This window comes from Misgurnus anguillicaudatus, chromosome 24 (assembly GCF_027580225.2).
Source record: "Misgurnus anguillicaudatus chromosome 24, ASM2758022v2, whole genome shotgun sequence".
In the NCBI taxonomy this organism is placed as follows: domain Eukaryota; kingdom Metazoa; phylum Chordata; class Actinopteri; order Cypriniformes; family Cobitidae; genus Misgurnus; species Misgurnus anguillicaudatus.
Window position 1 is genome coordinate 31,259,381 of NC_073360.2, and position 25,423 is coordinate 31,284,803.

The 25,423-nt window shown below is 37.7% G+C and overlaps 3 protein-coding genes across 6 annotated transcripts in view; 2 read left to right on the forward strand and 1 right to left on the reverse strand.

Annotated features, from left to right (window-relative positions):
• Positions 1-1,882, forward strand: hspb6 (heat shock protein, alpha-crystallin-related, b6). The gene is made up of 3 exons (XM_055197134.2): positions 1-288; positions 553-675; positions 826-1,882. Exons 1-3 carry the CDS (start codon positions 130-132, stop codon positions 985-987), a joined length of 444 nt encoding a protein of 147 aa, XP_055053109.2. The 5' UTR covers positions 1-129; the 3' UTR covers positions 988-1,882.
• On the reverse strand, positions 1,659-24,180 carry proser3 (proline and serine rich 3). 4 transcript variants are annotated; one of them, XM_055197128.2, is made up of 15 exons: positions 24,044-24,144; positions 23,857-23,886; positions 23,686-23,784; positions 23,475-23,586; positions 21,473-21,765; positions 20,124-20,275; positions 17,195-17,283; positions 16,662-16,747; positions 16,148-16,281; positions 10,400-10,599; positions 9,293-9,720; positions 8,104-8,287; positions 7,736-7,910; positions 3,548-3,629; positions 1,659-1,846 (listed from the first exon to the last, which is right to left on the reverse strand). In XM_055197128.2, exons 3-15 carry the CDS (start codon positions 23,703-23,705, stop codon positions 1,789-1,791), a joined length of 2,013 nt encoding a protein of 670 aa, XP_055053103.2. In that variant the 5' UTR covers positions 23,706-23,784; positions 23,857-23,886; positions 24,044-24,144; the 3' UTR covers positions 1,659-1,788. The 4 variants fall into 4 exon arrangements, with proteins under 4 accessions (XP_055053103.2, XP_055053102.2, XP_055053104.2 ...); XM_055197127.2 differs by lacking the exon at positions 23,857-23,886 and having other exon boundaries at positions 24,044-24,180; XM_055197129.2 differs by lacking the exon at positions 23,857-23,886 and having other exon boundaries at positions 23,686-23,775; positions 24,044-24,086.
• The window catches only part of lin37 (lin-37 DREAM MuvB core complex component), a 7,475-nt gene continuing 6,205 nt past the window's right edge, over positions 24,154-25,423 (forward strand). Inside the window, exons 1-3 of the mRNA XM_055197133.2 lie at positions 24,154-24,307; positions 24,824-24,919; positions 25,009-25,075. Of these exons, the coding sequence (XP_055053108.1) occupies positions 24,883-24,919; positions 25,009-25,075 (104 nt within the window). The 5' untranslated portion in view covers positions 24,154-24,307; positions 24,824-24,882. The remainder of the gene's footprint in view (positions 24,308-24,823; positions 24,920-25,008; positions 25,076-25,423) is intronic.

A 25,423-nucleotide genomic window follows, 5' to 3' on the forward strand; every position in this document is an offset into this window, starting at 1 on the left:
CTTTACTGCACCAGCAAACTAAACTTAACGTTACCACTCAAAAAGCTCGTCCAACCTGTTATAATACCAACATCGATATACTGTTAACTTAAATTTGGTGGTTATTCGTTTATAATTTATCCTAGGGGAATGGATTTTGACTTGCCTCCTTCTCTCCCCGTAAGCGGTACCCCGTGGCACAGAGTCCTCTCACCGTTATTTCCCCAGATGAAAGGGACGACTGGACCGTATTCGTGGACACCGACCGAACTTTTAATTCCGGTTTCCGCGCACACAGGAGCAGCACAGGTGGAGTATTGATTCTCTAAAATGACCATTAACTATAGTGAAAATAGTTTTATTATAAAATACATTAGAAATGAATTATTATAATCAACAATATTAATAAAAGCTAGTAGATTCTGAATATTTATATACGGTACTTACATTAAAAAAAGGTTATTATATGCTTTATTATACGTGTGATTTTAGATAATAAACTAAAAATTTATTATATATATATATATATATATATATATCATATACAACTATAAATTTATTTTGTCTACACAGGTTACGTGTGACAACAAAGGATTTACTGTACAGGTTGATGTGAAACACTTCAGTCCAGAGGAGCTGCTAGTCAAAGTGGTCGGAGATTATGTTGTGGTTGAGGGAAAACATGAACAAAGAAAGGTATCCTAGTGTCGTCTTTCTCTTCATAATGCTGTTTCAGATGCTTTGAGTATTTGTATTAGATTGATAGACAGCATGTCGTCAGATAATATCCTAAAATATTTTGTACTGGACATTTAAAAAAGCATGCTTATGTATATTCAACCCTAGGATGGTTCAGGACTCGTGACTCGCCAGTTCAATCGGCGATATCGGATCCCAAATAATGTGGACACAATGGCACTGGAATCAGCCATGTCACCAGAAGGAATGCTTATCATCTCAGCACCTCTGCGGGAAGAAGATAGACTTTTAAATCACAGTGGATCGTAATGCACACACGTGTGACATTTTCATGTAAACGCTCCCATTATCCATGCATAATACCCAAGACCACAGGTGTCCAAACCTGCTCCTGACAGGCCGCTGACCTGCAGAGAGGTAAAGCTTATTCAGGTGTGTTTGTTTAGGGTTGAGGCTAAACTCTGGAGGTGTTAGTGCCTCTTCAGGAGCAGGATTGGATATTCCTGTCCAAGACCAAAGTAATTTGCATTTCCTCCGATTGCCCCTGGCGACGGCACTTTATTTATCCTGGCAATTCCAAATGTACTTGATTCAAAGCCAACAATATCGAATCACATTTACTGTTGGTTAGGCACACAGCCTGTGAGCTTGACAAATCCCTTCTCATGTTAACAGGTCTTTTGATCCAAAACGCTTAAACACACAGTCCAACACAGAAACCCACACATATACATGACTGTCAACACTGTTACTCTACATTGGTAACAGAGTTGGACAGTAACAGAGTTGACACCGACTAATCCGGACAATGGGAAATCGTGATTTCGCACTTTCTAAAGAAATGCAAGAAGTTTTCAACTAATCAACTCTTCTAACGCTACGCCGAGGTTGTACATATTTTTAAATGATAAAATTATGTTTTAATTTAATAAAAATCTTTATTTGTGTAATGTAAAGTTTACTGTTAAAATGTAACACCCTTGTTTATTTGCAAAGATCTTTATTTATAAATACAGTCATACACAGTCAAATCCACAATAAAACAAAAATAAATAGTAGTAAACCTTAACATGATGGCATGTTTGAAATATTGCTCTTTCTGTATATGAATCATGTGCCTGTTGGAGGAGTCAATGGAAGAAACTGCTCAAGCATCATGTCAACTTCACTGGAAAATAAAGCAAAATAAATCAATTTAATACAACCGCATATCAATCTTGCTTAATATGACTTATGTAGAGTAGAATATAAATGATGTAGAATTAAAGGTGCAGTGTGTACATTTTTGAAGGATCGTTTGACAGCAATGCAAAAAAATATGTTTTCAGTGGTGTATAAAGATCTTACATAATGAACTGTATTGTTTTATTACCTTATAATGAGACGTTTTTATCTGCATACTACATACTGCAGGTCCCCTTACATGGAAGTCATCATTTTGCGCCGCTATGTTTCTACAGTATCCCTAAACTAACAAACTGCTCTACAGAGCGTGTTTGTCACAATGTTGTCTCAGACGATGACATGTCTGTCCTGTTATGTGCTTCAAAAAGGAGGGGTGCAATTTGCAATCTCACTAGATGCCGCTAAAATCTACACACTGCGGGCTCTATCTTACACCCGGCGCAATGCAGCGCAATGCGCGACGCAAGTGTCTTTTGCTAGTTTCCACCCTAATTTTCACGTTTAGCGCCGCGTTGTTTTAATAGCAAATGCATTTGCGCCCCCTTTGCGCTCATGGGCGTTCTGGTCTGAAAAACGAGGTGTGTTCAGGCGCATTGTTGGCGCGTTGCTATTTTGAGGCAACTAAAATAGACTACGCCATTGACTAAAAAAACCTGGTCTAAAGTCTAAAGTCAATGGCGCAATATGTTTTATGTTATTTAAAGAGCGCATTAGTAATATGCGCCTACGGGAGGACAACGCGGGTTTGCTTATCACAAAGTACATAAATGCGCAGCAGCACAAAAATGCTTTTAAATATGAAAGATTAAAGGATTGAATTTAAGAGATTATTATTGAGTCTCTTGGACATATTTATAAATGGGGACTGATTATGAGACGTTAGAAGGCGCAAAGAGCTGCTTTACCTGCAGCCTGATAAGTAAATAAATGCTTTGCTTTAAACAAATGCGTCTGTTTTTAAATGTTTTTTTTTAATGCTACCTCACGGATTTATTGTATATGATGTACCTGTGGATATGGCGAGATGAGAAACATTTGTAAGTAATGCTTAAAAAAACTCTTTGCTAAAAAAACGCTGTCCAAAGTGCTGAAACGTGAGGAGAGCCGTTTGTAATTTCTTTATCTCCTGTTTGTTACAAATAAAGTATTTTTAGAGTACAAAACTTATCTTAGATACTTGTAAATTATTTTTTGATGATATTGGATAGCCATACATTTAAAGCAATTACAAGCTTGCTTTTTACTTCCATGACTAAAAGAAAACGGGTTTTAAAGGTTTTAATAAAAAAAATAATTTCAATATAAGGGAAAAACAACACAATTATTTAACATTAATCTTAAACTGGGGATCTTCTACCTCCGCTTCATTTTTCAGTTTACAAAGTCCGTCATCTAAATAGGGATTAGACATAGCGCCAGCGCAACTTGCTTTTAAAGGGAATGAGAGCTGTGACTCTAATTGGTTTACTGCACGTTACGCCCAAAATACTCCCATTACAATAGGACCTACCCTTTTCGACCATGCGCTCGGCGCAAAACGATTTTTCCCGTCGTTAAATTAGCAAAAGTGGATTCGGACACGCCCATTTAGACGTTGCGCTGTGCGCTTTAGACAATGCGCTTAGATCGTTAAAATAGGGCCCTGCATCTTTAAAAGCTAATAATTAAAAGTTGATATTCTCACCATAGTTTTTCCTTCACAAATTTTCTTTGCTGTCTGAGAACTTGTAGTAAGGGATCATCTTCAAACTCCTTTCCATCTGAGTCTGTGTACAAGATATCAAAATTTTAATAGAATGGAAAATCATCTTTTTATGAATGACGTTAAAAATGTAACTAAGCCTGATTGACAAGCAAATATAATTGTCATGAGATGTTTAAGTAATAAATAAGCAAGCAAGCAAGCAAATAAACAACCGCTTTTTGGAATCAATTTTTTGTGTTTACTACCATGTCATAGTTTGAAATATATTTATAACTTAGGATGGTTGCGCTGTGTATGGCGACACGCAGCAGCGGTGTGTTTCATGGTCGTGGTCTTGCGTTTATATACAATGACTTCCATAAATATGAGAGGCCTCTTTTTCCTGTCAATGGTCACTCGTCACCTTTGGAGCGGTTTTTGTGAACTCCGTGATTAGGGATGCACCGAATATTCTGCAACTGAAAATTTTCGGCCGAAAATGGCCCAAAAGAGCATTTTACCGAAAGACTTTTATCACCGAAACAATACGGCCGAAATGTTGTGATGACGCAAACAGAAACCGCGACCTGCACGTGCTTGTCTGAAGCAACATGTATGCGGTATGAATGTATTTAACTGCAAAAGGGCACTAACGTGAGCAGTTGTCTGTACGCACAGAGACATACATGCGGTTGAATGTGTCCGGTCCAGACGTGATCATCACAGTGAGTAAGCCCTTCAAAGATCAGAACTCGTGATGTGTAAACTTCAGAGAGAGTCGCGCAAATGTGTCTCATAATGTAGTCCATTAACATACATTTGCTGAATAAAGCAATGAAAAACAACGTAACGTTTTATGCTGCGCTGTTTGGGATTCGTCCTCGGTCTCTGTGTGCGTGCACGTTTAAGTGCCCTCAATAGTGCACACACGAGTGAGACTCAAACAAGCAAACGTAAAATCTTTCTGTTATTGACAGGGCACAAATAAACAAAATTATCTTCAAAAGTATTCTTTTTCTAATAAAAAACATATGTTTATGTCTTAAGTGTATGAATAGATTACAGTCAGAAACCAGTCTCTGCTTATTTAAAGAGACAGTAACCTCAATTAACCTACTTAAGTCTGTGTCATTAATGTTAATCAAACAACCCAAGCCAAAGAAAAAAATCACTTCTGTAGCTCTAAGAATAATAATATATTTAATTTATACAATAAAGACAGTGTTATGAGTCATTTATGTACCTAATGCTAATGTTAGCCCTTATTAATGTGCAACTTTGTTCTTTTTTGTAAATGTTTGCAATTTCTTTATTTGTTATTAGATTTTCCCCACCCCCTTTTTGCTGATCTGAAAAATAATCTGATCCATGCTTCAAAAAACTGTAATGTGATCCGAACCGTGAGTTTTGTGATCTGTCACACACCCCTAGTATAGTTAGTACACAGTGATAGCCATAAATGCATTTGTACTAATAATTGGCATAATAATTTATTTCGGTTTTTCGGCTTTGGTTTCCTCTTTTTTGGGTTTCGGTTTCGGCCAAGAATTTTTATTTCGGTGCATCCCTATCCGTGATCCTTTACGGTACAGCTGCAAGTTTCTCATATTATTACGGAACTCATATTATTATGCTTTCAAAGTATTCGGATTCTACTCTGGCAAAATGAGGATGGGATTGCAAGCCGAATGGATCGAGGAAGAGGAGTCATCAAGGGTTGAAATGACAAGGCCATCGTCGAATACCTCTCCCTATTGTTATGTTGGGAAACGTTCATTCACTTCACAAAAAGGTGGACGAGTTGCGGGCTAATGTGAAGTTTCTGAAGGAGTATAGCAGCTCTTATATTCTCGCTCTTACGGAAACATGGCTCAAGGACCAGGATTCTCAATCTGATTTGGAAATCGATGGCTTTGTTGAACCTTATCATTTCGACAGGGACCCAACTGTCACAAATTTGACGCTGGGAGAATGAAAGGGACATGTTTTTATAGTGACCAAATTAAATGTGTTGATGTATCTTTCGCGCTCTAATGGCAGGCAGGGTTGAAAAAGATAATTACTCAACATGTTTAATCTGAGTGATTTCATAAGTTATTTACGCCTGCCGGCTGTATACGAGCGTTGCTTTGTTCCGCTATTTTGAATGGAAGTCAATGGAAGGTCTAGTCTTTTTTCCCCCAAAAGTGGGCGTGAACCTGTTCAGAGACATTCTATGACGTTGCGCCGGTTGTGTGTATATGGCAATCAAAACTATTGCAAAGACTTTGCAGGGGCTCCAAGGGTTATCTCCGGATGCACCAAACTTTGTTATGGGCCATTGCAAAGTAATGAAGTCCTTGGGTGGGTTCTAGCAATATGTAACATTTACATTAAATGCTTGGATCTTTGTTATGGATCTGTAAAAGGGGTGTATAAATCTTCCTGTAGAGCTCTCTTAAGTACATCTGATCATCTACTGGATCACCACAGGGTTGTGTACTTTCACCTCTGTTATTTATGTTATTTATAATGTCATATCATTAAGTTTGCTGATGACTGTGTGATTGTGTCTTTACTAAATAATGACAATTTTGATCATGGTTCTGTTCTGGAGGATTTTATTGACTGGTGTAAATGGTCCTTTGCATCTAAAAAAAAAGAGATGGTTATGGATTTAGGAAGAACCCTACAGCCATCTCTTCGGTGGGTATTGAGGATAAACCGATTGAAATTGTACATAAATCTAAATACCATGGCACTGTTATTAATGACAAGTTGACTTTTGAGGCACACATGGATGTTGTTGTGAAGAAAGTACACTAGCATATGCATTTTTTAAGGAAACTTAGAAGTTTTAACGTGGATAGTCATTTTATGAAAATGTTTTCATCTTGTTTTGTTGAGTCAGTTATTATTTTATCATGTTTGTGCTGGTATAGTTGTTTTAATCTGAAAAGTAAAAACAGATTGTTGGGTACTGTTAAATTGTGTGGTAGGATTATTGGATCGCCTCTGAATAAATTATTTGTATAAAGTAAAAATTTTGAAGAAAGCCAAATTAATTGTCAGTGATCCTAACCACCCTCTGCAGAATAGGTTTAATTTATTACCATCCTCCAATATGTTTTATCAGCACTTATGCCGTACAAATATATAAACAATCTTTTGTTTGTTGTTGGCTGTCTATTTTTACTTTTTAGTATCTATCACTGTTTATTCTATTGTGTATATGTTCATGTCTAATGTCTTTTTTTTCGTTGTATGTTTCTGCTAGCTGTGAATCAATTTGCCTCTAGGGGACAACAAAGTACTACCTTACCGTATGTTGTACACTGTAAAAAGTTGGGTTAACTTAAAAATTACTTCAATTGTTATTTTTTTAAAACTTAAATTTCTAAATGAGTGACAAATTTCAGTTGAAAAAGCTTACATTTAGTTGTTACCAATTTAAGTTAACATTTTAGCAAAAAAAAAAATAAATCACCTTAAATTTTTCACTTTAAGTTTTATGTGTTAATTAAAGTAATTCTTCTAAGTAGATCCAACTTTCACATTTTATAGCATATAAACTTACATTTAGACCGCAAAACTTACTATCTACTAAAATGTATCTAACTAAAATAACTATATGCAATCAATCGTAACTGAACACACCTGATATAATGCTGAACACTCTGTTGGACGAGCTGAACTTTTAAAAGGTCAGTCCCGCTATTTATAACAGGTTCTGACTTAACGTAACATGTTAAATCATAGTCATCATACAATTTTACAGCAAGTTAAAGGAATAGTCTACCCTTTTGCCATATTAAACCATGCCATTACCTCAACCTAGACAAATTAATACATATCTATTTTTTTTCAATGCGTGCACTGTACAGCACGTCATGAATGTGTTAACATTTAGCCTAGACCCATTCATTCCTATGGTACCAAACAGGAAAGCCACCAAACACTTCCGTGTTTTCCCTATTTAAAGACTGTTACATGAGGAGTTATACCAGTAAGTATGGTGACACAAAATAAAACTTTTTTTTGGTACCATAGGAATGAATGGGTCTAGGCTAAATGCTAACACATTAACAACGTGCTGTACAGTGCACGCATTGAAAAAAGATAGGTATGTATTAATTCGTCTAGGTTGAGGAAAATAACATAGTTTAATATGGCAAAAGGGTAGACTATTCCTTTAAAAACCTTTCCTACCTTCTGCATCCTGCATAAGCTGATCTATGACCTTAAATGGTTGCTGCACATCAGGTGGAGGGGCATCAGGGGTTTGTAGTGGTGGAGGAGGGGTGAATGCTGGGGAAACTGATGAATATGGTGTCTTGCAAGGGGTTGGAGAATCAACACTGGAAAAAAGCACCTCGGAGACAACCTGCCAACGTCAAGAAGAATATACTATTCAGTAATGTATTTTACAAAGAACATTTTAATTATGGCTATTTTATTCAAAATAAAGACTGAATGAGTTGCTTTACTCAGTAGTGTTTGTCAATAGCTCCAATATAGAAACTTTTATGTTTGCAAATACGTTTTAAGGACCAATGTAGTAAAACTAAGACACACACCTGTCCCAAAGCATTCTGTATCGGTGAGGGGGGTGGTGCTCGATCTCCAGACCGTCCTCTTTGTGCCGACCTTTGACCCTCTTCCTGCCACCTCGTTTTTCCACCCACCTCCCTGGATTTGCGATTGACTCCTTCGTGACCCCTCGCCTGCTTGACCCTCAATGGACTGCTGCTCTTTTTAACACTATGTAGACACAGATATAAGTTTAAAGGATTAGTCGATTTTCTTTAAAAAAAACCCGACAATTTAGTCACCACAATGTCATCCAAAATGTTGATGTCTTGTGTTGTTCAGTCGAGAAGAAATTATGTTTTTTGAAGAAGACATTCCAGGATTTTTCTCATTTTAATGGACTTTAATGGACCCCAGCACTTAACAGTTATAATGCAGTTTAAAATTGCAGTTTCAAAGGATTCTAAAACGATTCCAAACGAGTCATAAGGGTCTTATCTAGGGAAACGATTGTCATTTTTGGCAAGAAATATAAAAAATATGCACTTTTAAACCACAACTTCTCGCCTATCTCCGTTCCTGTGACGCGCCAGTGCAACCTCACGTAATACGTCATCACGTCAAGAGGTCACGGATGACATATGCGAAACTACGCCCCAGTGTTTACAAGTGTGGAGAAGAGGACCATCCCGATGTTGTTGTATGTGGAATGATACTAATTTATGTCTTTGTGTCAGTTTATTGTTTGAAATGGTCCGCAAATGTGCGTTTCATATATGTAACGCGTGTCCTTTCCACGTCATTATGCAATTACATGAGGTCGCGCTGGTGCATTACACAGCCGGAGGAAGACGAGAAGTTGTGGTTGAAAAGTGCATTTTTTTTCTTGCAAAACATGACAATCGTGTCACTAGATAAGACCCTTATGCCTCATTATTTTTAAGTGTTAAGTGTTGGGGTCCATTAAAATGAGAAAAATCCTGGAATGTTTTCCTCAAAAACATAATTTCTTCTCGACTGAACAAAGAAAGACATCAACATTTTGGTTGACATGGTGGCGAGTAAATTATCTGGATATTTTTTTAAGAAAATGGACTAATCCTTTAAACTGATACAGTAGTACAAGAAAATATTACATGGATAAACAATTAACGTAATAACGTTACTTCACAACACAGAAATGTCTCCCAACCAGGTGTGATGCACTACACTAACAAGCAATAAAATCAGACATACCCATCAGATTTTTTCTTTCGACTTGAAGGTGCAATCTTTTCATGCCCCTCACTCTCAATCTTCCCCTTGACTGCTGTGGTTTTCTTTCCCCGAGTATTTGGCCACCTTTCTTCTGTGCTATCAGAAGTCTGTGGAGATGGAGAGGAGGATTTCGTGCCGCTGCTTTCTTGGATGTTGACTTGTGTTTCTGTTTGTCTGTGATGTCGCGGCAAATTGGTTTCATGTTTCTTTTTTTGAGGAAGGGGGTCAGGTTGGATATGTTGGTCCTGGGGCTTAATGGTGGCACCGGGTTGGAGTCTGGAGACGCTAGGGCTTGAAATAGGGAATGCTGGCTCAGGTGTTGGAGGATCGAGGCTGGCGAGGGTGACTGGTGTGAATGTGAGATGTGATCTCTGAAGAGGCGTGTTATTCAAATGGCTGTGTTGTGCCTTTTTTTAATAGAAACAGAGAACAACATATTCATTGTTTAAAAAAATGTTCACCTAAAATTTCTCATGGAGTCTCTGCATAATAAATGTGAAAGTCTAGATCAATAATTCTTATCTGATGGGTGCAACTCTAAAATCTGTCCAGACAGGGTCAGAAGAGAGTGCGAAATGTTAATATAGATGCAAATGTTACTGTGCCATTACGTAGTAAAAATAGCCTTATCAACTTTTAAATCGAGTAGAAAACATTTCCTGTATTATTTTGTACTGCCAAAAGCTATTTGTCTTGGTAACTGACACTGACTAATACACTGGGGTGGTTTCTCAGAAAGGGTTTAGATTAATCCAGGACTAGCCCTTAGTTATATTAGGACATTGAAGTAGTTTTTACAAACAAACCTTACAAAAATATTACTGATGTGCATATTGAGACAAAACAATGGCACATATATAAGTTACATACAACAGAACTGACACGGCCACTGATAATGTTTATCAGATGATTCTACACAAATATGTTGCATGCAACAAAATGAAATACTTTCCAAATATAACATATTAGCAAAATATATGCAAAATTGTTGGCTTTTGTATGTTTTGCATACAGTGCCTGGCAAATGACCACGATGTCTAGCAAACTACGAGAAATTTAGACACTTGCATGCTGGCTTTAATTCACCTGGTTTGGTCCCACAGTGTGTGCAAGGGGTACATGGAGAACAGAACTGTGGGAAGAGGTTTCCTGACACCATTGCCTGGCTTGTTCCATCTTCCTCCTCAGACGCCATTGAAACAATATGTCATCTTCACGTCTGACCCCAGACCCAACAGCAGGTGTGGGAAAAGATGTTCTTTCACATAAACTAGGCTCTAAAACCACTAAAAAAGACAGAAACAACATGTGAGCAGCACTAAATAGGCTTTTGTTAAATTAATGTAACAATAACTGTGGGTTTTCAACAGCCGCGAGTTCAACGATTTGCGCGAGTAGATTAAATACAAAGTCATGTGTCCTCGCGTGGGGCGGTACGAATGATGCGATATGGGTGGCGCATTTGCCGCGAAAACACGCACTATTCGCCTCAAACGCGTCTTCGTCCAAGTTGAAAATATAAACATAAAGCATAATGCTACGTACACACCAAACTATTAGATTACTCGCGGGATTTAACTTCGTGTCATGCTAATTTTTCGCTTGAGTCGAATATTTTCAACATGGTCGAAGATGCATTTGAGGCGAATAGCACGTGTTTTCGCGGCAAACGCGCTGCCTATATCGCCTCATTCGCATCGCCCCACACGATGACGCGTTTGAGCGCATCTTTGCATTGACTTTTTATGTAATCTATTCGCGCAAATTGTTGAACTTGCATCAGTAACTGTGGGTTCACACCAGATGCGTTTCAGGCGTCAAATTCGCGTCTACCATGCGTAGTCGAACGCTTGAACATTTTGAGTGTATGCGCTTCATTTGTGTGAAAGCCGCGCGTGAAATTCTAGTCATCGAGATATTCACGCGAAAATTCGCGTCATGGGTGGGGCTTCTTTGACTCCGCTCGCTTCCTGTAATCATGTCACTACTAGAGCAGACTCTTGATTGGTTAACGTGGCACGTTTTTTCCGACAAAGTTCCGATTTTTCCGAAGTTTTCCGTGGCAAAGCTCAATGTGCGTCAATCGCGTCATGAGACCTCCAGACGTGCGTCAACGCATCTTTACTTTGACTTAACATTGAAATCACTTGCGCTTGACGTCCCTCTACCGCGGCTGGTGTGAACGCAGCACAAGACAACACCAACAAATGGTAAATGGACTGCATTTATATAGCGCTTTCATAGACCCATGGCCATCCAAAGCGCTTTACAATTTTGCCTCACATTCACCCATTCACTCACTCATTCACACACTGACGGCATTATACAAGATTAAGCAGGGCTGTGTATCGGCAAGAATCATTGTTACATGGGGTTGCGACGCAATATGTTGCTATACTTTAAAGCGAGGTGATATATTGGGATACTTCCAATGGAGGTCCGGACGTCACGTGACCCTTTCTGTTCCCATCACCTTTTTGGCATGCAGGGACAGCCGGGAGCGGATATAAAATGAATGGCGCCACAGTTCACTGCGCAATTAAATTCAAAAGACATAGACATGTACATAGCAAACTTAATAGATTAAACATAACAGATCCCTATAATGCCCTCGGGGTGCTTTTAACGTGTTCTGATAAAGGAACGGATAGCTTTTCTGACCTGCAGTATCCGGTTAACCTCATCAACTTTCCCTCGTCCTACTCTGGAGACTCTTTAAAAGCCTACAAAGCCTTGAGGGGTACAAATGCAATCTAATTTTGCAACGAATATTCAACTTTGGATTCAGTCGGCTAAAAGCTGCTTGTTGTCATTGGATGGGAAGTTAGCTGTGTTATTAGCTCATAATCGACCCTATCTGTCCTTCTTTGTAGATAGCCATCATAGCTTATGTTATATCACCGTGTATTGCAATTATTTCTATGGAAAGTCTGTAAAAATTGTTTTTTTGTTCGGTGGGATAACATGTACAGTTGTGTTCAAAATTATTCAACCCCAACTGAAATTGATTGTTTTGGTCGGTTTGACATTGATTTTGATCATTCAGTCATCCTGCTTACAATTACATCAAAGAGGCATGTGTAGGTCAGACAAATATAACATAACATTTATAATGAAATAACCACAAATGTCTTTTCTGTGCTCACATCATTATCAGTTTTATTCAACCCCCAAGTGACATTCAATCTTAGTACTTAGTACAACATCCTTTTACAGTTAAAACAGCTTTTAAACGTGAAGCATAGCTTGACACAAGTGTCTTGCAGCGATCTACGGGTATCTTCGCCCATTCATCATGGGCAAAAGCCTCCAGTTCAGTCACATTCTTAGGCTTGCGCACTGCAACTGCTTTCTTTAAGTCCCACCAGAGGTTCTCAATCGGATTTAAGTCTGGTGACTGCGATGGCCACTTCAAAATGTTCCAGCCTTTTTTCTGCAACCATGCTCTAGTGGATTTGGAGGTATGCTTGGGATCCTTGTCCTGTTGAAATGTCTAACGTCTCCCAAGCCTCAGGTTTGTGACGGACTGCAACACATTGTCATCCAATATCTCCTGGTACTGAAGAGAATTCATGGTACCTTGCACACGCTGAAGTTTCCCTGTACCTGCAGAAGCAAAACAGCCACAAAGCATGATTGACCTCCCACCATGCTTCACAGTAGGCAAGGTGTTCTTTTCTTCATAGGCCTTGTTTTTCCTCCTCCAAACAAAGCGTTGATCCATGGGCCCAAACAGTTCTAATTTTCCACAGAACACTATCCCAAAACTTCTGTGGTTTGTCCACATGACTTTTGGCATACTGCAGTCGACTCTTCTTATTCTTTGGAGACAGCAAGGGGGTGCGCCTGGGAGTTCTGGCATGGAGGCCTTCAGTACGCAGGGTGCGCCGTATTGTCTGAGCAGAAACTTCAGTACCCACATCTGACAAATCTTTTCTCACAAATTTTTAATGGAGTAGAGCAGTGGTTCCCAAACTTTTTCAGCGTGCGGCCCCGCTTGTGTATGGTGCATTCCTTCGCGGCCCCCCAAAGAAAATTTGTGACAAAAAAAAACTGTTCTAAACTCAACAATTTACTAAAACACACATTAAATTATACAAAAAAGTTGTGCTTTTGGTTAGTAGCCTTATTTTTTTATGTTTAATTACACAGAATTCATGATAAATTAATGTATTTTATAAAATGTCATAAAACTGGGGGCCCCCTGGCACCATCTCGCGACCTCCCTGGGGGCCCCGCCCCCCGGTTTGAAAACCCCTGGAGTAGAGAGCTGGCCACTCCATAACCTCAATCCTTTTTGTCTGGAACCAATATTTTGCTCTTTTGCTTGTGTGTTTGGGATTGTTGTCTTGTTTAAACACCCATATAAGGCCACCCAAAAACATCTTAACACCATGATTTTTGCAGAATGTTTAACTGTCTTCACAGTGTACTGTGGTTTGAATTCAGTACCTGTGGGTCGCCTGAGCTCCTGTCGATAACCACAAGACCCCACAATAACAAGTTTACTCTCATCAGGCCACAAAATGTTTCTCCATTTTACTTTGATACATTTGATGTGATTCTGCTCATGCCTTTTTTCAACAATGGTGCTTTACGAAACTTCTTGCAAACAGCTTAGCTTCAATCAGACGTCTTCTGACTGTCACAGTACTTACAGATCATTTTAGATCATCTTTGAGGCGATGAAAGCCTTAATCTTTGCCATCCTGACTATTCTTCAATCTGTTTTAAAAGTAGTTGTTTGTTTTCTTTCATGTGCTTTGAGTTTTTATTGCCATTTTAAAGCATTTGAGATCATTTTAGCTGAGCATCCAAAACTTTGCTGCATTTCTTTACCTTTCCCCCTCTCAAATTAACCTTTTAATCAAATTATGTTGTTCCTCTGAGGAACGATGGAACCCCTTCGTTACTTTCAAAAGCAGGGGACTATTTGCAGGTGCTGCGTATTATCATTGCGCCTGCTGCAGCCATGTTACGGCAGCAAAGTTCTTGATTATTACGCCAGAATGAGAGTATAGTTCCTAACCATATCTGCCTAGAAAATCGCAACTTTTAATATTCTGTTGGTCTTAGTACACAATGTAACTACAGAAGTGTCAAGTTTGCCAACCGCATTTAAAGGCGGAGTGCACAATGTTTGAAAAACGCTTGGGAAAAGGGAGTCGGGCTGATTACCAAAACACACTTGTAGCCAATCAGCAGTAAGGGGTGTGTCTTCTAACCGTCAGGTCCTTTTCTTTTTTGTATGTACATACCGTTTTGGCACTTAACCGTGGCTCATAAAGCAATCAAAATTTTGGTGATAATAAAGTGTGAAGGTGCCGGTACAAATATTTTGATCTTTGAGCTAAAGCATTTGGATTTATGTAAGGGATAATACACGGCTAGCCATGCATTAAAGGATTTTAATGCACATCATAGAGGCAAATAACCACCCGACGCGTAGCGGAGTCCTTTAATGCATGGCTAGCCATGGATTATCGCACTTATACCTTGGTTATTTGCCTAGTTAAAAAGAAGTTAAAGCTGTAATTAATGTTTACAGTGTAATTTTTTAACAAACGGGTAAAAATGACGGTCATTTTCTTGAGTTAAGGCTCGCACTCCGTCTGCTTTAAATAAAGTAGTGCCATCGTTTTGCTTTTATTTAAATGAATTATCACATTTATTTAAATTCATTATTAAAAGAGAGAAAAAGAGAACAGAGAGAGAGAGAGAGAGAGAGAGAGAGAGAGAGAGAGAGAGAGAGAGAGAGAGAGAGAGAGAGAGAGAGAGAGAGAGAGAGAGAGGAGAGAGAGAGAGAGAGAGAGAGAGAGAGAGAGAGAGAGAGAGAGAGAGAGAGAGAGAGAGAGAGAGAGAGAGAGAGAGAGAGAGAGAGAGAGAGGGAGAGAGAGAGGTAGAGAGGGAGAGAGAGAGAGAGAGAGAGAGAGAGAGGGGAGAGGGAGAGAGAGAGAGAGAGATAGAGAGAGAGAGACTCCAAGTCTTCTATTTCGTCTTGTGCCAGTGCCAATTTCTTAAAATTGCCATATTCACCATACATATTAAACGATATGCAAAAATCATCCATTTAGTCTACCTAAATATATGTCTCTCTAACTCGGTTGGCAAGTGTAACTGTGTTACTATGGTTATCAATGTTTTTAGTAGCGGATTATTTTCTAACTGTAATCAAACTGACTGGAACTACCTGTGCATTAAATGGTTTTAATGCACACCTTTCAGCCAATCAGAATAAAGTATTTTTTATTGGATTTTTCTTGTTTGCTGTTTTTTTCACGCAAGATCTGGCAACACTAGTCAGCAAACGCTCGTGCCTTTGTCATTTTCTACACCGTGCACACAGAAGACTTTTCCTCCTTTGATTTGATTATATAATCACAGCACAAAATTCACTCCAGAAATATAGTACAAAGAGAAATTCTGAAATGAGCCAATATTTGGCATGAAATTTCAAAATGTCTCACTTTCAACATTTGATATGTTATCTGTATCCTATTGTAAATAAAATATAAGATTATGAGATTTGTAAATTATTCCATTCCTTTTTTACTCACAATCTCTACAGTGTCCCAACTTTTTCTGATTTGGGCTTGTATGATACTCACATGTATTAATATTTTGTATTAATATTAAGTAGACACAATTTGGCATTTTTTTTGACTACGTGTTTACTTCAAAATCGCTTCAGTTTCTTCAAAACATGTGGTTGGAGGTTTGAGTGTTTGCTCTAATAGGAAAGTATTTTTGCAATAAGCTCCACTGATCCACTGATAATGATTTGCAACGTGTTCAAATTATGCAAAGGTGCTCTGAGGTGCTTTTATTACTTACAGTTGCTTGAGCCTATTAAAGTGGGTACGTGTGGTTTTCCTATCGGCTCATCTGCGCTGACAGGGGAGGAGAAATCTGAGCAACCCAAACCCTCAGAGCTGATATGCATTGAACAACTGCTGAGAGAACGTGCACTGAAAACAAAGTAAAGAAAGATTAACATTTCAATGACATTTATTTCCTAGTAAAAGTATTATTAAAACTAATTACAGTATATTCAAGCTTTACATTTTTTATCAGTAGGTGTGTCACCTAAGAATTCATCTTAATAAGAAACATAATAACGTTTGCTCCATCAGTTGAGCTACAGGAACTTCACTTCTTCGTGATGTTAAATTTAGTTAGACTTTGACCTCTATTTTTAAAAAGCAACAAGAAAAGGCACCGTTACTAAAAACTTCCAGCACAGACTTGGCCTCTGAACATTCGGTGCTGACTTCCAGATTGTCGTTTATCATTGTGAAGTAAAATTTATTTTCTACAGGTCTGAAATGAAATGAATGTGCAGTTTCACCTCTTCTGTAGTAAACGGCTGGCCTGCTCCTGTAGCTGTAATATCTCAGGTTCCTCTGGGTCACAGCGAGACAACTCCGATAACGTCTGGCCAAAAATGAGTGAATAGGATTAGCTACAATAACAATGTCACTAGTAATAACTGTCACTACAAATATACCACAGTGGTTTACGAGTGAGCAATGACATTTAAGAGCCACCTCGGGTGTTGGAAAAGTTTCCACCATCTGGTGAGTTTAACCATGTCCTTCAATTCTAAAATGATACAAGGGTTGCATAATACAATAATAAAATACGTAAAGTTTGACACTTAGCCGACTTCACAGAGTTCTTCTTCCTTTAAAGGTATGTCATTGCAGTAGCATTCGTAAACAGAGCCCAACCTGGAAACGAAACGTACCGCATTGTATAACAGCAACAAGGAAATCTTGTCTAAGAGCCATTTATCCATTCAACAACCGGACATATGAGACACCTAAATGGGGTCTTAACACATGGGTAAAAAGGCAAAAGTTCACATTAACCATAACTCACCAGCATACTGAGGTCAAGCATGTCTCTGACAGGGGACTTTGAAATAGACTTGTGGGTACTAAGAGGGCCACTGTTCAAGTCAGGGGATTCTGCGGCACAAACATTATTTACATTACACATACATACATATACCTTACAAAGAAATTAAAGGTCACGTTCTTCCTGATCCCATTTTACAAACCCTAGTTAATGTGTTATGTTGTTATAATAGCATAAATAAGGCGATATTTTTTCTTTAACAGAATTCCCCTTTCAAAGCCTACAGCGAACAGCCGGTTTGGACTACAGCAGCCATCTACTTCCTGCTTTAATGACATCACTAGAAAATGTTTTTTACTAAACTCCGCCCACAGGAATACGTCAGTCGCCAGCTAAGCTAACGGAAAGCTAAGCTGCTGTCATATCACAACACACTAAACAAACTACACAATCAGAACTCAATACGTATTTCTGAAGGAGGGACTTCATAGGACAAGGAAGACATCAGCCCGTTTTAAGAACAGTGAAAACTATAGAGATAAGTAAATTGAGTGAAAATACCACTTTTTTTACACATGAAACATGAACACGTTATATTGCACACTGTTAACACAATCAAAGCTTCAAAAACACAAAAGGAACGGGACCTTTAATAAGGGCTGCATGATATTGAGAAAAAAAAGTGATGTGAGATAACTTGCTTAAACATATACAACATGCGACTGTTTAAGGTCGTCATGAAATTGAAATTAAAAACTATCATTTTTATGAAATATTGTTTTTTGATAGTGATTTTTTATGTATTTATCTGCCTTCATAATCAAAAACGTTAACCTCCTCCCCTCCTCGAAATGACTTCTCTTCACTTCCTGTCACAAGGAATGGTGTTAGGGCAGTGCTATCAAGGACCCGTTTCTGCCCAAGAAAAGATCGCAGTGATTAGCTATTAGTAACATGGCCAACTTCCAACGATCCAATCAGTTCTCAAAAGACAAAATCAAGTCTTGCTCTACATTTTTCAGATTTCAGAAGCCGTTTCACTCAGATATACGTCGCCATACAGAAAAAAAGACATTCACTACTTCTGTTTCACGATGACATAAAGTTTGTAAAATTAAACTAAAATGTCTTTAAAAAAATTAACTTAAAATTATATAACCAACACGCATGAAAAATAAAGCATTAATCTCTTTGTCGCTCCAGTCTCTCTGCTATCTGCATCAAACTAAAACTTGGACTATACTCAACTTTTTGAAGTATTTAAATCATTCAGTTATGCACATTTGCATAATTCCCATATTTTTACGTATCTTGCAGCCCTAAAATTGATCTTAATCATGCAATGTCATTTCTTGTTTTGGTACTAAATAAAGATAAATGTAAAAAATACATTCAATAAAAATTGATAAAATGGCATTTTTAAATAAAGTTTGCTTTAGATTTTTAAAAAAAGTGTGACTTCAATAAAAAAAAGAAAAATAGCACGGTCACATTTTTTATGTAAAATGTGTAAGGATGTACTGCTTAAATTATTTGTTTATTATGCTATTTTGCTGCGTACAGACCAAATGTGAAGCCAACGCGTTCCTCGCTCTAGATTACTCATGGGATTTAACTTCGTGTCATGCAATTTTTTGCTTTAGTTGAATATTTTCAACTTGCACAAAGAGGCATTTGAGATGAACAGCACGTTTTTTCGCTGCAATCATGTCACCCAATTTGCGTCTGTAGCATCGCTCGCACGGGTTCCCATCTTTGCATTGATTTTGTATTTAATCTACTCGCGCAAATCGTTGAATTTGCTTGGTACGGTCCATTAGACTTCCCTTGTTAATGTAATGGACAGGCAAGAACTGAAAATGATATAAAGTATATGTTAATATTTAATTTGCACTAAAGTAAAACATATCTAATGGAATATTTAAAGCAACACTATGTAGTTTCCATGTAAAAATGACTTACAGCTCCCCCATGTGGTTGAAAAGCGCAACAGTGCCTGGTATTAGACACTCTTCTGCAGGCAGGGGGAGGGGCGGGGCTGTGTGCTCTACCCTCCACCGCCACTTTCAGAGTGTGCTTGTAGCAGCTAGGAGGTTGCTCAGGTTGCAGCAAGAGTACAATTTGTCCAGTTAAAAGTTGTTCTATCACTGAAGTAATTTTAAAGGCATTATTTAAAGGTAAAAAAAGTACATAGTGTTGCTTTAAAGGGGCCATGGCACAAGACTTTTTTAAGATGTCAAATAAATATTTGGTGTCCCCAGAGCACATATGTGAAGTTTTAGCTCAAAATACCATATAAATAATTTATTATAGCATGTTAAAATTGCCACTTTGTAGGTGTGTGCAAAAATGTGCCGTTTTGGGTGTGTCCTTTAAAATGCAAATGAGCTGATGAAATTCAAACACTGATCACAATGATGGTGGTTTGTTGCAATTAAAACTCAATTGTGCTTTTCTCTGCACTAAATGGCAGTGATGTGGTTGGATAGTGCAGATTAAGGGGTGGTTTTATTGTAACAAGAGCTCCTTATGACATCATAAGGAGAGCCAAATTTCAAAGACCTATTTTTTTCATGTGCTTGTAGAGAATGGTATACCAAAACTAAGTTACTGGGTTGATCTTTTTCACATTTTCTAGGTTGATAGAAGCACTGGGGACCCAATTATAGCACTTAAACATGGAAAAGTCAGATTTTTATGCCATGGCCCATTTAAAATATCTGATACATTTCAAACTTTATGAACTGTCGCTCTATTAAGGTATAAAATCTTCTTTGAAAATGCAAGCTACTTTGACACTCAGAAGTGAACGTTATAACATAATAAAATATATCAAAACAGCTTGACTACATTTAAAGAGTTATATACTATATTTTATAGTATAGTGTATATAAATTAAATGTGACATGTCCAGTGTTACTGTAATGAACAATGATTGTTTTTAAAAAACCTCTGGCATGTTTCTCTGATGCTTGGGTTGGTGTTGAACTGGATGGAGGCGATGTGGACTTCCACCAAAATAGTTGATCATCGTCTTGAGCAACCTCACGCTGACGTTCCTCTCGACTCTGTGGCTTTCCGAAACGGAAGCGCTCAATGTACCTACATTAAAAAAATGCTGCATTTCATGAAAGGTGCCACGTAGCAATTATACAACAAATTTAAATGGTAACACTCCTGACTCTGATTGAAAGAATTTTACTTTTTAATTGTCTGTGGTAACACTTGATTGACAGCTTGTCTTTTAAAAAGACAAGTCAATTGTGTGATTTATTGCTTGATAAACAGTTACAAACGGCTTCTTATTGACAACAGCTTAATTAGAGTGCAACAGTAGGGTTGCAAAACTAAAAATCCTATTTTGTTCTCAATAGAGAAACAACAGAGCATGATCTTTAAGGTTAAATGGTAATGTATGCTTTACATAATTTCAAGCAACTTTGTAGACAACTAAAAATAATAAATAAAGTTTTTTTATGCTTCCATTACATTATTGGATGTCTTGGCCCATCGGCAAAAGACAAAACAGATAGAGATTGCATACAGACTGTATGATAAAAAAAGCTGGTGTTTGATTTATAAAGTGAAATACCTTAGAGCTTGTTGCATTTGCTAAAATATTTTCATGCAGTTATTAATGGTCACAGCTTAACCCTCAAATGGTACTTTTCTGTTTACACTACTGGCCTTGGGGTCTATATGACCCCAAAACTGAAAGCATAATTGTAAGAAAAATATAAATTTTCAATAATATAAATAATATATCATTTCTTTGTGTTTACTTCTCATCTATACAATAAAGCTGTGTTTCGAGAGATTTGAAGTACTTTTGTACCCATTTACCACAAAAAATCCTCAACTACACCATCAGCTTGCATGTGAAAAGAAATATAGATTTTATATTTAAAAAAAATCACTTAAATTATTATCTAAATGTAATAATATATACGAATAAACGTTTAAGAAAGAAATAGCTTTGACCAGCAGAGGGCCATAGAAGGCCATTCATTTTACTGGATATGGCCAACTGCTTACATCACTACTTTAGTGATAAATTTTGTGAATTTTTGTATATATAAACATTAGAAATGACATTATAAATAAATATTATATCAAGCCCAGTTTTTTGTGTATGTATAGATAGATTATTTAGAAAAAGGCACAAAATGTTATATATCTGAGATAAAGGGAACCACATTTTGAACTAATGTAATGTCGATTGGGATCACTTGTAGACCACAAGGACCAAGTGAGGTTTAAATCTTAAAATGGATCGCTGAAACCACAAATTGTTCTTACTTTGCAAGTACAGAGGGCTCCTTAGGCCCCGTTCCTGTAGCTACCATGTTTCTTGCGGCATACATCTGAGATTCGGTGCAGGGAGAAGATGGACTGTTAGCTGCAGAAGGACTCAGGTCAGTAGAAGGCCAAGACTCTGAGAAGCTCAGAGGGCCTTCACTAGATGTCGGAGGGCAGAGGAGGACACTGTGTGATCCTTCATGAAAGACCTGGTCTTCTTTCTTCTGAGATAAAGTTTGCGAAGGTGGTTCTGGAGAAATGGGTTTCTGAGTAAACAGGACGGGACTCAATGCCTGTAAAGTAAGGGAGGGAAACGATTGACTGTTTTTGCAAGTTTAAACTTAATCTTTGCACCTACTCACTTTTATAGCACATTGATGTTGATTTGAGATAATGATCACTTTCCAGAAGATAACTTAAATCTCACAGGTTAGCATTATTTCATGATAAACACGTGAAATACATCTCGGAAATAAAAGTTTTGTATTGGTGTTGTATTACTTTGTGTATTTATGCAACTTTTGGCAATATCATAACACTAAGCTGATACGCTTTCCTGAATACAGAGGAGTCTAAAGGGGATTGCACACCGGCCGCACAGCTCAAAAAAAAGGTAACACATTGTTTTCTATGAGTGTACGCACACCGGCGCTGCCAGGTGGCGCCTGTCCGCGCCGCCCAGCTGTGACTCAGGAAGTTGCTCAAATCCCTGTCGCGCCACACAGCGCCACTCACATAGTTTAACATTAAATTACATCATATTTGTCCCAAATCATTAACGATTAACATTGGCTGCTAACGTATATTTTGACGCTATCTGCCGAAGCTCGCGCTATTTAATGTGCACTTCCGGTTTACAATACCTCTGAGTTGTCCTAGACGCGACTCGATGCGGCGCTGAGCTGCGCGGCCGGTGTGCGATCCCCTTAAGATGGCGGCGGTACCAGAAGGTAGTTATTTTTGTTTATAAAGTTTTAAATATGGATATTTCTACAACAACACCGCACGGATTACCCTCAGAAGGCCTTTGTTTATCATTCTGGAGACGTTTGGATTTCTTTGGGGAAGGATAAAAGCCCATTTTTTGGACTTAAAGGACGTGGACCCAATAACTTTACATTTGATTAACTGAAAGATCAAAGACATTTTCTAAAATAACTGGAAATGTGGTCTTCTGAAAAATAATGGACATATGCATCTCGGACAGCTTGGGGGTGAGTAAATCATGGGTTTAATATAATTTTTGGCCAAACTATCCCTTTAAAGGCACAATATGTATTTTCGCAGCTACAGGTCCAAGTCATCCATTTCAAAACTATTTTAAAGTGTACCCATTTCATAGCTAAAAAACAACGTTATTTTGTGTATTTGGTATAATACAATGTGTTTGCGTGGTTTATGGTTCAAAAAAACACATTATTTATCACATACTGTAAATTTTTGTAGCTCCAGATTTCACTCTCTTCCTTAAACACATGGATTTTGTACAAAACGCATCAATTTGAAAAGCGCTGTGTCCCTGATTGGCCAGCTTATCTGTACGTTGTGATTGGCCTGAACACCTCTGACGTCAGCCGGAAATGTAAAGCTCTTTACCATAATGAAAGATTCGGTCACAATGCAATGCTGACAGGAGTTATCTTACAGGCCAAAGTGGGAGGAATTAGGATAATGTCGGTCTTGTCTACATAACCAATCCTAGGAAGTAAACTTGCCTGCAATCTGTGTGTTTGTTGAAGTCAAAGAAAAGAGATTACCGTTGGAGATGATAACTTGCGTCATTGTTTACTTTGGGGCATGTACCTTTTGCATATCATTAACATGTACTAATACACACTTACACACCAAAGGAAATCGGACCATAGGTGCCCTTTAAAATTTTTGTAATGTGTTGGCACAGTTATATTCTAGTCTCCAAAACACATATTTTGATGAATATATAAGTATGTTTCTAGCATTTCCAAAATTAGACACAGAAGAACATCAAGTGTGTTTTTCTTACCAGACTTTTTTGCTGCTTTGGGATTTTTCTGGATCTAGTTGGGCTGTAGTGGCTCTTTGGCAAAGGAGGATCACGAGGGAAAGGATTATTTCTTGTGAAAACAGCTGCACCACTAAGTAAAGTAATAGGGAATGTTGTACATTTCATCAAACTTATCTGATGGACCTGAATCCTGATGATTTATTATACATTATTTGAATAGGCAACCCACCTTGATCTCATGCTGATCATACAACGCTGTTCTGCTCAAAGCACAGAACGCAAGTGTAGATTCACCATAATGCACAATTACTGAATCCTTCTATAAAGCCTGGAAAATTATGATTATTAATGAATGTAACGCATTCTATGCTGTAGTACAGTAACGCTAAACCTAAACTACCTCTTCATAACTGTCGCGTGTTTACGTTACCTAGGAATTAAACAGTCGTTTAGCTCAAATTGTGACCGCGTTAAACGTACCGTGTCCTATTTGTAATATTTAAACAAACATATCAGAACATATCTACAATTACAACACATATTAGTTATATAGTTTTCATACAGATAAGGAAACAGTCTCTGCTTACTTTTCGAATTGTGTGCCTGTATTGAACTCTCTGGGAAATGTAGTCCGAACACCATTTTGTTTACATTGTTCGAATGCCGCTCAGGAACCAATCGAGGTTCGTATTGTTTGATCGACAACGATTTGAACCAATAAGAGCGATACTCTCCCAACTGCCTTGTCCAATGACGAGCCAGAAATGTCCTTGCGCGCGGAAGAGGAAAGTCGAACTAGGACACAGATTCGGCTCGTCAATCTCTCAGCTAAAGGTTTACTGCTGAAAAAGGTCTCATTTTATATTATAAACTAATATTTGCTATAAAATCTTACACTTATTTAAAACATTCGGATATTAATAAAGATAGAGAAGTGTTTTATGTCGTTAATAATGAATTTTAGGGGGTTTCTGGCTAGCTAACGTCATTTGTTTGTCATGGCAGCTGATTAGCAAAATAATAGTCGTTATTAACATTTGCTTATGTTTATATAAATAAATATATAATATAATTGTTTGAGAATTGTGTATATGCGGTTTTAAACGTTCAGCTGAATGACGATACTTTAAAATAATACACATTATAGGGCTATTGCCTGACTTATGTTTAAATGTCGTCATTGAAGTGTAACGTTAGCTGGGGAGTTACATAGAAATAATAATAACCATAATAGTGATGATAGCATTTAAAAAAATTATGAGAAAAATTGTAGTAGTATCAACAATAATATCATCATATTAATAATATACTATAGTATTGATTGGATAAACTGTCTTTTTATTAACTTCATATCACTAAATCCTCAGGTGAATGACAGTAAAGGAAGAAAATCCTTCAGGAGAATCCAGAAAATCATTTTGAAGTTATGATGCTTCATTCTAAGATCAAGACTGAGAAAACAGGTGAGGGTTTTTGTACGTTAGTGTTTTTCAGATGATTCTCAATTTATGATATAATTTTGCAGTATATCTGTAAATGTGTTCTTCTGCAGACCCTGGCGCTCGAAACCGGCTTGATGCAGTGTTGCAAGGTCTGGTTGAAAGGAGTGACAGTGAGAGGTTAGTACATTTATATTAAATAAATCCACCCAATACCTATTATCAAATGTGATTTCATAGTCATGTGATTTTTGTTGATGGTTGACATTAGTGATTGGGCAATTTAACAATTGGCTATGATAACAAAGCACTTATTTTAACACCCAACATTGCGTATTACCGACCGACGTATAAAAATATGGTTTCCAACATCAGGTATTCTGCCTGTATAACAACAACCCAATGAAAGTAAATATCAGAAGGTAAAATAACAGCAGGTCATATTTGTGACCCTGGACCACAAAATCTGTCATAAGTCCCATTGGTATATTTATCATTTATAATCATGTTCCATGAAGATATTTTGTA